The sequence below is a fragment of the Canis lupus genome, chromosome 25, assembly GCF_003254725.2.
Source record: "Canis lupus dingo isolate Sandy chromosome 25, ASM325472v2, whole genome shotgun sequence".
In the NCBI taxonomy this organism is placed as follows: Eukaryota; Metazoa; Chordata; class Mammalia; order Carnivora; family Canidae; genus Canis; species Canis lupus.
In genome coordinates this window covers 9,108,879-9,125,889 of record NC_064267.1, presented here as the reverse complement: position 1 = coordinate 9,125,889, position 17,011 = coordinate 9,108,879, and the positions used below count along the sequence as shown (strand labels likewise).

The window sequence follows — 17,011 nt, the reverse complement described above, 5'->3', positions numbered from 1 at the left end:
CCTCATTCCTCTTGACAGATGCTTCTGGGCCAGTTTGATACTTCCGAAGAAAACCAAGAGGCTCCTTGAGGTTGGCAGCTCAGATCTTTCAGGGAGGCAGAGCAGAAGCTACCCATCAAGCTGCAGCCTGCCTTGCAGCCTGCCTTCAATTCTTTTTCCCAGCTTGGGTTCATATATATAAAACCATAGTCTGCATTTTTACCTTTAGAGCCACATCTGTTTGACTCTACAGAGTGCTCCCAAAGCAGGTGCTCCCATCTGCCCAGGGACTGGAAATATAGGCAGAGTTGCTGCTTCTCTGCCTGCCTGGAAAAACCATGGTGGCTGCTGGCACCTCTTTTCTTTATTGTGTGTGTGTGTGTGTGTGTGTGTGTGTGTGTGTGATTTGTAACTGAGCCTTAGTGGTTTCTTTCAAGGGTGAACTAAGGACTCCGCAGGTGCTTTGACAGCCTCTGCTCGACTCAGATCTACCTTCTCCAAGATTCCTAGCATAAGCTGATTCAATTGGGTTTTTCCAACTGGGTTTTCTCCTTAAACAAGTGAGACATTATCTATTACCAACAAGGTATCTTTAGAGCCAATCTAGGACTTGGTTGCTTTTCAGGTATCCTGCTTTTCTGGTGAACTCAGGATGGCACTGGGGGCAGGTACCCGGATGCTCAGGCTCCAGAGCTTTGCCATTTTGCACTGACTTGGGTGTTTGTAGGATCTGCTTATCATGGGTTTTAGTTTCTTTTTCCTAGTTTTGCTTTAGAATGACCTAAGCATCAGCCAGCTATGCTAGAGTCTGACAAGCAAGTAGGAGATTCCCTTTGAATTCTTATGTCCAAAAACTCTTGTCATTTAATTGTCATTAGTGTTTGGGATGACACTAATACTTTTCAGATGGCGAGTGCCTCAGCAGAGCTCATTTGTGGTAGGGCTGAGCCAGTATGCAAGAGAATAAAAAACTTGGCAGATATACTAGGCCGAATGAATTATTACCATCTTGCTTAAAGTATTTTACTAGGTTATCCATCTTAGACAGTCCTGGGGCCCAGAACAGGTACATTTTGAAAGAGAGAGAGGAAGGGGAAAGATGAACATCATGGCCTGAGCCAGACGGCTAGGGAGATGGTGGAGTGATGTGGGATAGAGAAGACTCCAGGAAGACAAAATGAAGCTGGGGAAGTAAGAAAGGAGGAGCAACTGAAGACAAACCTTTTGTTTCTAATAATTCTGCGCATCACTATTTGGTATTGAGTTCCTCTATTATAATGTGAGGGATTTGAACTAAATGTTTTTGGTGGCCATTCTGTTTTTGTAACTGTTTTAATCTCTGAGTGATTCAGTCCAACCAACAGCTTACTCTTTGTGCCTCTGTTATCTATTGATATAGACTGTCATCTCCCTACTTATTCCTCCCTTAAAAGACAAAATTACCTGAAACCTGGTTTTCAGAATCTTTCAGCTATTACTCCCTCGCCAATTCTTCCAGTCAAAACTCATGGATATGACTATCCAAGGGTATTTCTTCCTAGGGTATGATTCAGTGTTGTTAAGGATATATATGTTCACTGGCTCAAGAAACTTCATTGATTGAATACCTGTAATGCTCACTTGATACAAAGATAAATAAAACACAAATCCTTCTTTTCAAAGAACTCATTGTCAGGTGTGGGAGAGACACATAGGTATAATGTCATAGGCTCTATAATCCAAGTAGTCTTTGGGTATATTAGAAGCCTGCAAGGGGTACTCCCAGCCCTGTGGATTGACAGGGCATTAAGGAAGACTGCTTAGAGGTTTCTTTTAGGGGTTGAGGATGATTCAGCATGACAGGAGAAGCAGGGCCATTTAGAGGGAGCAAAGGGAACAGCATAAACAAAATCACTGGGACATGAATCTGCATCTACACATAATAAATACAGGTAGCATTCGAATGACAACTGGTAGCCTTTTTGAACAGTTATTTCAGTTGATATTAAATTTGATACAATCTCATCTTTTTTATTCATTCGTGGGGAACTTGATTCATCTTGTATGCTTATCTTTGGCATAAGAAGGATTTTTTTAATTTGTTTACTTGCTTATTTAAAATTAACTCTTTGTTGTAAGATTTAAATGTTGAGAATATGAAACAATATGTTGCTGGTAGGCATATCAAATAGTAGTAGTATCACTGTAACATTTCTGGCAGTTTCCCATAAAGTTAAACCTATACCTATTCCATGACCCAGAAATTCTATTTCTGGGTATTTACCCAGGAGAAAAGAAAACCTGTGTCCACTGAAGGACTTATACAAAAATGTCCACAGCCATTGTTTTCTTAGGAGTCCCAAACTGGATACTACCTGACTTTCCACCACCAGCAGAATATAAACAACCTGGTTTATTCACAAGATGAAATACTACTAGGTAATAAAAAAGTACCAGCTATTGTTGCATTCAACAACATGAACTTCAAAAACATGCTAAGTGTCAGAAGCCAGACATAAAATCTTACATTTTGTGTGGTTGCATTTATGCAAAGGGCTGCAACAAGCAACACATCTCTGTGATGAAGGGAATCAGAACACTGACTTTCTTGAGGTAGGAGATGTTGACTGGGAAGGAGCAGGATAGGTTTTTCTGGAGTGGTGGCAGTGATCTTATTATATGAGTATGGGTTACACGCATGCAAGTGTAACCCATTGAACTGCACATGAAAGATCAGTGTGTTTCACTTCATGAAAAATATACCTCAATTTTTAAAAATGCAGAGGTTAAAAAAGATATAAAGTAGGGTGGGGATGTTAGGTCACAAAAACAAAGAACCACGAAGGACTGGAGAGTAAACCAAGACCACACACACACACACACACACTCCTGATCTTTAGACCTCAGCTGACATTTGTAACACTGAGTATGGTAACACAGACATTGAACATGATAACAAGGTACCACTTGCATTCTTCCTCTCTTTTGGTTTTTGCTGCACAGATGACAATTCTAGGAGTGAGAAAAATTCTACAGCTTTACTCTGTAATGTTAGTACATATATGTCATGAGAATCAGGGGCCTGTAGATATTCAGAACCAAACAAGATTCCTTTACTTTCCAGATGAGGAAATGGAGGCCAGGGAGTTGAAGGGCCCTCTTATGGTCAGTTATCAGTCAAAGATAGCAAAGCACACCAACATTGGTGAGCAGAAAAACAGTGCCAGCTTCGATGAAGCCCTGGGAAAGATAGCCTGTGTTGTTTTTTTGTCATCACTATTTATGACTGTGTTCTCAATAATAAAGGGTAATGCTGTCCTATTTATTGTCTCTTATGGACCAGGTCCTATCTAGGTGCTTAACACATAGCATTCCTAATCCAATCCAGTAGGTGTGCAAGGTAAGTCCTCTTGAATACATTCAAAGAAGAGGAAATGAAGAAATGGAGAGGTCACATGACTTGCTAAAGCTTGCCAGTGCAGAATGGAAAAGCTAAGTCAGTTTCATTCAAAACGCTCTGCTCTTTCCAAGAAGCCCTGCCGATCCTTTGAATACTAAGTTTACTCTTTTAAATCAATAATTACACAATTGTGCATTTTATGTGTTAGACATATGCCCGTTGATTATTTTGGTCTCATCAAATTTGTATATACAGTACTATTATCTGATACTTGCCTCCTTTCTAGAATTTCTCTATTTAGTACTTAGATAGTTAAATGGAAAATTTCATCCTGTTTTTCAGACAGACAAATTCTTGATCGCTTTATCCGCTCTCACTGTGACTTTGGTTTGGAGCAGAAAAATAAAGGAAACTGTTGAAATGAAGAAAATTGAAAATCGGTGAAAGCACTGGATCGTTTTCTCAATAATGAAAAAAAAAAAAGAACTAAATTGTTCCAAATAATCTATTCCTGGGTTTGTTTAATCTTGTTTTGCTTTATTTTGTTTTTAAACAATAAAATCATTTAAGGCCATAAATCCTTCCCCCCTCACCCCCAATGTATCCAATAGGCTTTGCTATAATGTTTTTTCCAATTCTCTGGATACTTGATTTATAGTTTGAATTTTGATTTCTTCTTTGACCCAGAAATTGTGTGGAAGAGGCTTCTTAATTTTCCAATAATTAGAAGATTTTTAAAGAACTTTTTATTATTGATTTTCTGTTCAAAAGTTTTAAAACAAATCTTTGTTTTGGGATATTTAGCAAAGTTTTCTTTTATGCAAGTATGTGATTAATTTGTATATTACATGAATACAAGAAGCGAAAAAAATATATAGTTTATGGTATTTCTCAAATCTCTTATATGATACTTCACTTTAATTGTATACTTGAACTGTCAAATTCTGAAAGTATATTAAAAACATCCCACAGTAAAAATGTTTTCACCAATTTTTTCTGTATTTTGAGGATTTCATATGTATTTATACAATATATATTATGTATATATTTATATCCATATATGTAAATATATAATATATAGAGCTGCTATGTTTATCAATGTTTGATTCGCATAGAGCTTTTTCACTGATTAATTTTTCCCCATTACGTGCTATTTCTCTCTGGCTTCGTTAATAATTTTGGCCAAGAATTACATTTTAACTGATTTTAAGGTTGCCATTCATACTGGTTTTTTTTCTTTACCTTTTCTTTATTAAAAAAAAGATTTTATTTATTTATTCATAAATAAATAAGAGACACAGAGAGAGGCAGAGACATAGGCAGAGGGAGAAGTAGGCTCCCTATGGCGAGCCTTATGTGGGACTTGATCCCAGGTCTTCAAGATGATGATCTGAGCCAAAGACAGATGCTCAACCACTGAGCCACCTAGGTGCTCCTCTTTACCTTTCCTTGGTATATATTTGCCTTCCCTTAATTTCCAATCTTTTTTTGTAACTTTCTTTCAGTGTGCTGCCAGAAATACATTATGTTTGGGTTTTATATTATAACTAATATGAGAATTTAGCCTGTACTCAATAATTACAAGGCTTGGCATACTTGTTTTTATGATTTACATTTTTTGGTTATTCTTTGTTGTTCTTTTTACTCTTTCCTAATTTTTTCTTACACTGTTAATTTTTTTTGAGAGAGAGAGAGAGAGAGACAGCAAGCACAAGAATGTGAGTGGGGGGAGGGACAGAGGGAGAGAATCTCAAACAAACTGCCTGCTGAGTGTAGAGCCCAACTTGGGGCTCAATTACATGACCCTGAGATCATGACCTGAGCCAAAATCAAGAGTTAGATGCGTAGCTGACTAAGCCACTGGATGGCCCTTACACTGTCAATTTTTAAATTATCCTATTTCTATACTAGCAATTTTTAAAAAATCACACATGACCATTGCTAAATTTGGATTTTTCTATTAATATATAAAGATTACACAATTCCTATGCTTCCAGTATATTTACCTTCATAGTTCTTCCCTTCTTTGCTGAGAGGAGATCTTTAATTTTCCATCCCATATTGTACATCCTACTCCATCCCTGCACACTCATGGACACATACATTCATACTCACTTCATGGCTCAGATAGTTTGGAAATTTTTGCTTCAAGCTTTTCTTAGGGATTTCCTTACAATTTCTTGTCCTATTTAAAGAAGACTTAAGATATAAACTTTGGGTCACATATTTATGTTAGTATCATCCATTTATACTTAACTATCACTTGTTCATGCATTTCTTGTTTTCCCAAATGATCAGATCCATGATCTGACTTTTATTTGGATAAAATAGTTTCTATGTATTTCCTCACATGGGTTGCAAGGGTGGCAACACATTGAATCCTTACTTGTCCCCAAATGTCATTCTTTTGCATTAAATGATATCTTGTGTGTGTGTAGAATTCTTGGAACTTTGATTTTCTCAATAGTCCACAGTCATTCCATTGTCTTTTGGTTGAGAGTATAATTTGTAAGTCAGATATTAGTCTGGTTCAATTACTGCCATAAGTTATCTGAGTTTTTGGTTTTGCTTTTCTGGAAGCTTATAAGATTGTTTCTTTACCTTTGGAATATTTCAGTAACTTTTCGAGGCTATGCTGTTTCATTTTCTTTAACTTCAGGTAATTTCTTTTATTTCATATTTTTTATTATGGCCTTTCTTCGCTATGTTACTCTCTATGAGACTTTTTCTCCTTCTGAATATAATATTTGCAGCAGAGGCCTCCTGGATCTGTTCTTGGAGTCTCTTTTACTTTTTGTATGTAGTTTCCATTTTAAAAAATGTTTTGACTAAAAAAAAAATGTTTTGACTCTGTTGTATATTTCTTCCTTTTGTCCACTCAGAATATCAGTTTGGTTCTTAGCAATAAATGGTCTGTTTATCCTATTTTAATATCAAGGCATCAAATTTTATTTTATCATAAATCTTAGAAAGTCCTTTTTTTCCCTCTATGATTGAATTTCCTTGAGAATTTACTTCTGTTTTGTTAAAATTATCCTTCCCTTCTCCATTGACTCTGTATTCACTGGAACAACCTTTTCTAATCATTGGGTCTTGTCTTCTCCCTTAACATATGGAGTGCTCAAAGAGGATATCATGGGTTGTCTGTACCCTCAGGTTAGGTCAGTCCACTGAGGCCTCTTAGCCAAGAAAAATGAGCTGGTCAATGGGAAGGCTGGTCAATGTATGATTCCTGGATGAGCTGTGAAGGGGCTAACAGAGATGGGGTTCACTTGCTGCTGACAAGTGTCCCCTGCTCCCTCTGGGCTCCTCCAAGAAGCGGATAGACAGCTCTTTCTCACCTGCACAGGCTGGAAAAATTTATCCCACTGCTGCAAACCCTTCCAGGTTTTATATGTTATCAGGCTTGGGCAGCTTGTCTAAGAACCATAAGCAGCAAGGGGACAGGTATGGCCATTCTAGAAGGCATAATCCCATATCTATCCATCTAGGGCCTATCTGAGAAACTTGAAGTCTCAGATCCTCGCCATTGGCTCCAGCAGAGTGCCTTCTCCCATGGCTCTGTGCCTAGTGCTCTAACATGGCATAGGGTTCAAGGAAAATAAAGATATATACCTACCCCAAATCTCTGAAGAATTTGGGGCTTAATACATAGCCTAGGCCTCTCTCAGTAGTGTGCAGTTTGGTTGTAGTGAGGCATTAGAGTGTGTCTGAAGCTCTTTAGAGGTTCTCACTTAGTTTAGGGTGTGCAATGTGGGACTTCTCTACTATCCTCATGACACTCAGTCCAAGGCATGGCCCACACTCCATTGGGATCTTGAGTCAAATACTAAACAATGGGTAGCCACTTCAGTTAATATTTTTTGAACATCTATTATATGCCAAGCAGTGCTTTAGGTAATAGGAATACATTAGTGATGAAAAATATGGAGCATACATTATAGAGGGAGGGACAGATCATAAACAAGTAAAAATGAACATTATAATTCTGGAATATAAATGCTACAAACAATATAAATTGTGCTGAGATAGAGAAGAGTGAGAGGCTTCGATGAGGAAGGATCATTTATGCTGAGCCTTTAAGAGGAGAAAAAGTGGGGCACCTGGTTGCCTCAGTTGATGAAGTGTCAGACTCTTGATTTCCGCTCAGGTTAGGATCTCAGGAATGTGAGATCAAGCCCCACACTGGGCTCTGTGCTCATTGCAGAGTCTGCCTGAGATTCTCTCTTTGTCCCTCTGCTCCTGCCCCAATCTCTATCTCTCTAAAATAATAAATCTTTAAAAAGAGGAGAAATAGCAAGCAAGGTGAAGAGATGAGGCAATAGCTTTCCAGGCTTGGGAAACAGCAAGGCAAGGAGATGAAGATAGGAAAAACCTTGAAGTGTTCTAGAAACTGGCAGAATGCAGAGTGACTAAAGTATGGGGAGTTGGCTGGGCACAGGGCGCAGAGGGACAGTCATAGAAAAGGAGGCTGAGGGGGCAGGGCTCAGGTCATGCATGGCCTGAGTGCCACTGATTCCTCATAGCATAGACTCTTCTTTTTGTTTCTGTGCTCCAGATTACTTAATACATTTCTGTTGATTCAAGTTGTGGATCACCCATGACCATGTCTTGGTTGAATGCTGATCCTCCTCTTCAAACTGTGCTGATAAAGCTTTGTCAAGGACTAGATTTCTCAGCCACTGCACACCACATTGTAGATACATCTTAAGCTTTCCACCTGTCTCCAAAAGGAGCAGGCTCCACACTCTGGGACTCCCAAATGGGATCCCTGACTTCCCTCTTCAATGATTTTTTTTAATGTTTAGAAAATTTACTCTTGGTTCTGTTAAGTTCTATGAACTTCAACAAAAGCATAGTGTCATTACAGTATCATACAGAATAGTTTCACCACCCGAACACATCACCTAGGCTTCACCTATTCAACCCTTCCTTGCCCTTCCCAAACCTCTCATTACTTGTTTTGGAAATGATTTTGGTGTTCCAAGGGCAGGAGGGCCAAGAAAAGCCAACCCCAAATCTATTGCCTTGTGGGAGACAACCTACAGATGCGAATTACCTGTGAGACTGGACACTTTGCTACATACAGAGTTGTAGAACAGGTAAGTGGTTGCCACTCTACAGCCAAAAATAAAGTCTTGAAATGTGCCATTTAACTGACTTATTCTTTAGTCATTGTGGTAACTGTGGTATTTATTGTCTCTAATTCTTTATCTCTTTCTGTATGTATCCACACCCTTACCTGTGCAGCTTTGTAGTCTTTCCTACCAAGGATGGAATGTATTTCTCAGCCTTTGATGGTGAGCTTGACCATATGATTTGCTTCAGCCACTAGGATGGTAGCAGACATAAGCCTGAACTGCCCACTGGTCCCAGGAGGAGGGTGAGAGACATGGGGAAGAGATCTACTGCTATAGTCTGAATGTTTGTGTGTCCCCAGATTCATATATTGAGATCCTAATCCTTGAAGTGATTATTAGCAGGTGGGGCATTTGGAAAGCAAAGCCCTCATGATTACGATTAGTGCTCTCATAAAACAGGACCCACAGAGCCCCCAAGCCCCTTCTGCCTTTGAGAACACAAAGACAGCCATCTGAACCAGGAAGCTGTTACCAGATACCTAATCTGTTGGTGCCATGATCTTGGAATTATCTCCTCCAGAACTTTGAGAAATAAATAATTCTTGCTTATGCACTACCTAGTTGATGATATTTTGTTATAGCAGCCCAAATGGACTCATACAGCTACCTCAGCTGACCTACCCTAGTGAGAAATAAATGGTTTTTGTTGCAAGCCACTGAGATTAATGTAGCTATAGCTAAGTGATTCAGGCACAGTATTTATTTAGATGAGACATCTTGGGAAATCTCAAAATGAAATGAAAGGCTTGGTAGAATCAGTACACCCTCTTAAAAATATTAAGTCTGATCACCACTAAAAATGGGTAGTGTTTAAAAAGTGAGTGTCTTTTAACATAGGAGAGTGTGGTTGTGGTTCCTTTGTATTTTAAAGTCTGCCAAATGGTGAAGGCATTTTAAACATTGAAAACTTCAAAGGTTCTCATGAAGCCAGTAGCCACTGCTTATTTTAACCTGCCAAAGGATATGAATGATTGCTTTAATATGGTTCCTTCTCAGAGCGGATTGTCAAGACCAGATCAATCAATGCATCCGACATGAGATAATTATGTAGTACTAGTACCTCTATTATTATATTTCAAAGAGAATAGTGTTTCAACACAGATAATGATTCTGAAATTGTTTCTCTTGTGGAGTACCCTGATGGCTTTTTTGATTCCCTTTCTACTCTCTTGGAAATCTCACCCCTGCACACACACCTAATAAAAAAAAAGTACATATAACAGGTTTCTATGCTTTCCAGAAACATCTGTTCTTTGTTTTTAACCTCCTGAGGAAACTATGATATAAATACATTTAAATTTTTTGTATTTTGTTTAAAAGTGCTGTCACGAACGGAAGAGTAGAAAAATAACATCACTTGAAATTAAAGGCTGCAGTAATTTATTAAAATATGAAAGAAATAGAAAAAAGAAAAATCACAGTGGGGCATTTATGGTTGAGTTTTCATTACGTGCTAAAAATCTCTCTGACTCAGAGGGGAAGACTCTGAGCCAGAGCAATGCTTAACCTTGGCTGCACAACAGAACGACCTGGAGAGATTTTTAAAATCTTGATGTCCAAGCCACTACCTGGACTAATTATATCAGAAATTCTGGGGATGAGAGCAGCACTTGGTTCTAAATTTCCCCAGGGGATTCTAATGTTGAGCAAAGACGAAGAGCCACTTACCTAAAGAAGTGACCTAGCTGGCAAGTTGCACCTATTAAGGTTAAGTTGCTAATTCAGTCAAGGTCTGGGTAGGAAAGAGAATACACCCCATTTGTTTCCTATGATAAAGTTTAAATGGAGTGCTACTTAAATGGATTAGCATTGGAAGGAAGCTATTACCATCTCTAGGCTTGATGGACAATGTGACCAGAGCCCAGTGAGACTCAGATCCTTGAAGAAGCCCCTGGGCCATGGGGATTGTAGTCAGGGAGGGATAGAGCCACTGCTAGAGACATGCAGCAGGGAAAGATGGGGCAAGAAATAGTCTGCTCTCTTTTTCTCCTGCCCTCTAATGGAATCTGACCCCCTGTCAATGGGTCCCATTGACAAGTCCAATGGACTCCCACCAGAAAGGTATTGAGGGAGATACAGTCCAAAGGGTCAGCCTCCAGTGGCACAGAGCAGGCTAGAGAAGGGCATTAAAGGGGCTTTGGGGACCAAACAGAATACAACCAATGCAACCAGTCAGCCTTTTTTTTTTTTTTTAAATTTATGATAGTCACAGAGAGAGGCAGAGACACAGGCAGAGGGAGAAGCAGGATCCGTGCACCGGGAGCCCGATGTGGGATTCCATCCCGAGTCTCCAGGATTGCGCCCTGGGCCAAAGGCAGGCGCCAAACCGCTGCGCCACCCAGGGATCCCGAGCCAGCCTTTTTGAACCAAAACCAAAAGAAGATTGTGTGGCCAAGTATGAAATATGATTTCTTTTTAAAAAATATTTTATTTATTTATTCATGAGAGACAGAGAGGCAGAGACATAGGCAGAGGGAGAAGCAGGATCCTTGCGGGGAGCCCAACGCAGGACTTGATCCCAGGACCCCAGGATCACGACCTGAGCCAAAAGCAGACACTCAACCACTGAGCCACCCAGGTGCCCCTGAATGTGATTTCTAAATGTAATGTTATAAAATGCTTTAAAAAACAAAGTGAAGTTATCATTTAAATCATCTTAAAAAATAATCACATTTCGTGAATTGGGGTTGTTCCAGAAAATCTAAGGTATATGATTACTACAGTTTAAACTTCAGAAAACTGTTTTTTTTTTTTTTTTTTTTTTTTTTCAGAAAACTGTTTTAAGAGTCTTTTGTGTCAGACACCTTGCCATGCTAGATACAGAAATGAGACACTGGAAACCATGTGTATGTACTTCTGGGTGGCATATTCTATAAATGTCAATTATGTCCTTTTTGTAGTTCAAATCTTCTATATCTTAACTTATTTTCTATTTGAGAGAGGAATGTTCAAGTCTCCAGCTGTAACTGTGGATCTATTTATTTATCATTTTGGTCCCATCAATCCATTCCTGTCCTGTATTTTGAAGCTGTATTGTTAGGTGCAAATATATTTTTATGTCTCCTGAAGAAATTTTTTCATTATATATTTATTGGCCCTCCTTAATTCTGATAATATTCCATATTCCAAAGTCTTGTCTAACATTAATGTAGCTATTTTGGATTTCTTTTGGTTAGTTTCTATGTGGTATGTATTTTCCCATCCTTTTACTTTTGTCTTTTCATTCAAAGTGGGTTACTTTGTGTATATATATATATATATACCACATCTTCTTTATCCATTGGTCAGTCAATGGGCGCTTGGGCTGTTTCCATAGTTTGGCTGTTGTAGATAGTGCTGCTGTAAACAACAGGTAGCATGTGTCCCTTTGAATTAGTATTTTGTGGGTGGGGAGGATGGGGAAATAAGGGATGGGTATTAAGGAGTGCACTTGCTGTGTTGAGCACCAGGTGTTACATGAAATATTGAATCCTTGTATTGTACACTGTATGTTAACTAACTGGAATTTAAATAAAAAAGTTTAAAAAATTAAGAAAATAAAATGGGTTTCTTGTAGATAGCAAAGAGTTGGACTTGCTTTTTGTCCAATCTGCTAGTCTCTTTCTTAATTGGTGTGCTCCTGTCATTCACAATGTGATTTTCTATATGATACAATTAAAACTTACCATTCTGATATGTTTTCCATTTTATTTCGTATATTCTTTTTTCCCTCTTTTCCTCTTTTTTCATCTTCTCTTGCCGATTAATTCGGCATATTTTTATTATGACATCTTTGTCCTCACTATTATTATTTATGCTGCTTTTCCAAATATTTTGTAGTGCTTGCTTGCCTTAGTTTCTCCAATATACATCTTTAATTAACATACATCCACCATCAAATATTTTACTATGTCCTATGTAGTTTAAAGATCTTATAATTGAAAAAAAAACAACAAAACAAAAAGACCTTATAATTGTATATGCCTAACTCCTGCCTTCTTTCTTTTGTGCTATTATTATTATACATTTTATTTTTACCTACACTATACATATACAATACATTGCTATTATTTTTCAGGTAGTTTTCTTTTAGAAAAATCAAATTTTATGTTATCTTTACTTATTTGTATTCCCAGAACTCCTCATTTCTTTGTGCAGGTCTGAGTTTCTGTCTGATGCTATATTCCTTTAATATTTCCAAAGCTTTTCCTTCTGGTAGACTTTAGTGTAAGGGTTAATGTTAACCTTGTCATTAGATGGGCTGGCTTTGGGGTTCGTTGTTGGTAGGGTTATTCTCAGTACAATAAAACCTTTGAATTCTCAGTTTTTGTTGGAGCATGCTTATTTCTCTTTCATTTATCAAGATATTTTTGCTAGGTACAGAATTTTTGTTTGTTAGATTTTTTTTGTTTTCAACATTTTAAAGGTGTTACTCCATTGCCTTACTGCTTGCATTGTTTCTAACAAGGAATGCTGTAATTTTTATTCTTATTCCTCTGCAGTACGTCTTTTTTTTCCTGTGGCTGCCTTCAAAATTTTCTATTTTTTTTTTCTTTTTTGCCCAGGAGTTTGAGTATAATACTGAGGTTTTTATGTGTTCTTTTGTTTGATTTTGGTATTTATCCTGCCCAATGTTCTCTGAGCTTCTTAAATCTACAGTTTGATGTCTAGCATCAACTTTGGGAAATTCTTAGCCATTATTTCTTCAATATTTCTTCTGCCCTGTTCTCTCCTCTTCTGTTTCTGTGATTCCAGGTACACATTTCTTATTGGACATTGTCAGACAGCTCTTGGATATTCTGTTTTGTTCATTTTTTTCTGCTCTATTTTTTGTTTGTGTTTTAGTTTAAATGGCTAATTTCTATAGGCCTGTCATCAAGTTTCATTGATTCTTTTCTTGATTGTGTCAAGTCTACTGATGCATCCATCAAAGGGGGGGTCTTCATCTCTATTTCTACATTTCTCATTTCTAGCATTTCCATTTGATTCTTTCTTGTGGTTTCCATCTCTGTGCTGACATTATCTATTTGATATTACATATTGTCTGTATTCCCATTAGACTTTAATATATTAATCATAGTTTAAAATTTCCCATCATATAGTTCCAACATCTGTGCCATACCTTAGTCTTTTTCTGTTGATTGCTTTGTCTCTTGGCAGCGTACTAATTTTTAAAAATTGTCCCTATATATGCTTCATAACTTTTTGTTGAATGCTGAACATCTTGTGTACAATAGTAGAAACTGGAGGAAATAGTTTTTGTGACTGGGAGTTGGTGTGTTTTTAATTCTAGCAGACATTTTGTATGGGAGTTAGTGTTAAGACCGTCCAGAGTGGGCCTGGGGTTGAGGTTTGTTGTTGCTATGGTTGCCCTCAGTACACCACAGGCTTCAGATTCCTCTTACAATACCTTGTAGTGTAACAGTACCTTGTAGGGTAGCAGCCGGTTTTCCAGAGGGTGTTTTGAATTCCTGTTCCATCCTCAACTTTAGGTCTTTCCTGTGTAAGGTACCTCCTAAGAATGCACTTGTGATTCTCCCAGCAGTATTCTACTGTTACTCATTACTCAGAGCTTATTAGCCTTATGGTGGGAGGTGTTCTTTGCTGTTCTGGTTAAGCCTTATTCTTAGGCAGATACTGTATTCCTGGGTCTTGGGATGCGGCCTTCTTGGGACTCCTGCCCCCTCTCCCCTCCTGACCCCAGCTATAGTTCTGAGCCCAGTCCTTGTTTCTGTGCCTCTTCTATGAGCAGAGGATAGTTTCATTTCCCTTCCCCCAGCAGCAATGGGTTTTCACCTGTACCCTAAGGGCAGTGTTATTTTCTTTCCTCCTACAGATTAAAACTTTTATTCCATTGGGGAGAAAGGAGTCTCGGTAGAGTTTCATGCTCCTCCTGTGGTAGCTGCTCTCTGTAAGGAAGGCCTGCACTATGTTTTCTCTGGAGAGTCACTAGTCCCTTCTGTGAAACTCTTGGTGGGGTTCACGGAGAAGTCTGCAAGGGGGTGGGAACTCCCCCTGTATCTACTGCCTCACTGAGCTCCAGAGTCTCTTGCCAGCCAGTATTCAGTCTCCATCAAATCACTAACTGTCCTTGCTGAATTCTTTCTGGTATCCAGCTGCTTCTATCCCAGGTAAGCAAATACTAGTCCCCATCTCACTTGTAGATGATCATGTCTTCTTAGACTTGGGGCTAGTAGGTTGCCCTATGACCTCAACACAAAAAAATTTGCAAACTTGCAGTCTGTCCAGCTTTCTGTTGCTGCTGTTCTTATAAGGGTGGAAATTCTACCCTTTTTAGGTCTCCAGATCTTGAGAAGAAACTGAAAGTCAGAAATAAGGTTTTTATTTGTCTTTTAACAGTTTCCAACTTTCAGTTATAAGATAAATAAATCCTGGGGATGCAATGTACAGCATGATAACTATAATTTGCAATGCTGTATTGTATATTTGAAAGTTGCTAAGACAGTAGATCTTAAATGTTCTCATCACAAGAAAAAAATATGTAACTATATGAGGTGATGGATGTTAACCAAACTTATTATGGTGAATATTTCACAATATCAACATGTATCAAATCATTTTATCATATAACTTAAACTTATATGATGGTATATACCAATTATATCTCAATAAAACTAAAAAAAATAAGGGGTGATTTTTTTGACATATTAATTATATCAAAAAACCATAAAGTGTTTTAAAAAATCTTATTGATGAGCTTTTTATAATTAATTGGTGGATATAATTAATCAGTAGTCAGTTATTAACTAATTTTATTATTTCTTTAGTTTTATTTAATTTTTCTTATTTTATTTTTTTTTTAAGATTTTATTTATTTATTTATGAGAGACACAGAGAGAGAGAGAGAGACATGCAGAGACACAGGCAGAGGGATAAGCAGGCCCATGCAGGGAGCCTGACGTGGGACTAGATCTCGGGTCTCCAGGATCACACCTTGGGCTGCAGGCGGCACTAAACCGCTGCACCACAGGGGCTGCCCAATTTTTCTTATTTTTATAGTAACTATAAACTCCCATAAAATACTTTGGGTAATATTTAATTAAAAATGCACAGGATCCACATGAAGAAAACTTATAAATTCTCTAAGGAACATGAAATAAGTTTTCAATAAATAAAGAGGCAGTGCAGTTTCATACAGAAGATCCAATACTGTAAAAATGCAACTTTTTCCTAAATTGACTTATAAATTTAATACTAATAGAATTTCTGACTATATTTTCATGAGTATGTGTAGGTGTGTTTGTAACTTGACAAAAGTATTCTAAACTTCATTTGGAAAGAATAAATGTCAAGAACAACCATGAAAATTTTAATCCAGAAGACAATTGGAGAAAATAATTAGGTGAAAAAGTCCCTTACAAATATTAAAATGTGTCATAAAGTTACCATACTACACTCTGTCACAGGTGCAGGGGGAAATGAGATTAATGGAACAAAAATAGGCTAGGAAAAGACTAAAGTATAATGGGAACTTGGTATATAATAAAGGTGCCAGTACAAAACTGTGGGAAGGAAATGGCTTATCAAATAAATGTCATTGAAAACCAACCATTGGGGCAAAAAAGGTATTTGTACATCACTCTATTAATAAATTGCAGATAGATAAAACAAATAAATGTAAAATGTAAAAAATGAAATCATCCAGACACTAGAATTTTTTTTTCCTAGCTAGGGTAAAAAATCCAGATTCTTAAATAAAGAGACTACTAAGTTTGTCCACCTAAAAATTAAAACCTTTAGTATGGCCATACAGCACCCCTTCCAAAGAACCTCTGCCATAAAAATGAGAGACAACTGAAAAAGTATTAGTATCATATATAACAAAGTAGCAATAGTAGGTTTGAATAGTTTTTATAAATGAATCAGAAATTACCAAATGCCTTAATGAAAAGATGGACAAAGGATTGCCATACTGGCAAAGATGAACCAAATAGTGTTGGCAAGGGTAGCAGAGGATGCTCTCATGTATGGTTGGACTGTGCTAATGCATAGTTTGCTAGGGCTACTGTAACAAAATACCACAAACTAGGTGGCTTGAGACAACAGAAATTATTGTCTCACAGGTGGGGAGGCTAGAAGTCAGAAATTAAGATGTTGGCAGGGGCCTGCTCCCTCCAAAGCCTTCAGGGTAGAATCCTCCCTGGCTTCCCCAGCTTCTGGTTACCTAGGCATTTCCTGATCTACAGAAGCATCACTTCAACCTCTGCCTCCAATGTCACAGGCATTTCCTCTGTGTCTTTGTGCTTTCACAAGACCCTCTTACCTCTGTGTCTCTGTCCAAATGTCCCTCTTCTCATAAGGACATTGGTCAAATTGGACAAGGGCCCACCCTGTGTAGTATGACCTCAGTTTGGCAATATATTTCAGAGTTCCTCTTTCATGAGTTTACCATAATGAGATCTTTGCACAAATGGGAAAAGTTACATGCCTAGTTTGTTTCTAAATCAAAGCTCTCTCTAAAACAAGAAATATGTCAACAACTTTTATTTCCATTAATAGGGGAATGTGAAGT

At 37.8% G+C, this 17,011-nt stretch overlaps 1 protein-coding gene across 4 annotated transcripts in view; it reads left to right on the top strand.

Annotated features, from left to right (window-relative positions):
- TEX26 (testis expressed 26) overlaps positions 1-3,874 on the top strand; it is a 31,400-nt gene extending 27,526 nt beyond the window's left edge. For all 4 annotated transcript variants that reach the window (XM_025462574.3, XM_025462575.3, XM_025462577.3 and 1 more), the window contains one exon: positions 3,701-3,874. In XM_025462574.3, coding sequence (XP_025318359.1) covers positions 3,701-3,777 — 77 coding nt within the window. In that variant the 3' untranslated portion in view covers positions 3,778-3,874. The remainder of the gene's footprint in view (positions 1-3,700) is intronic.
- Positions 3,875-17,011: the final 13,137 nt, after the last annotated feature.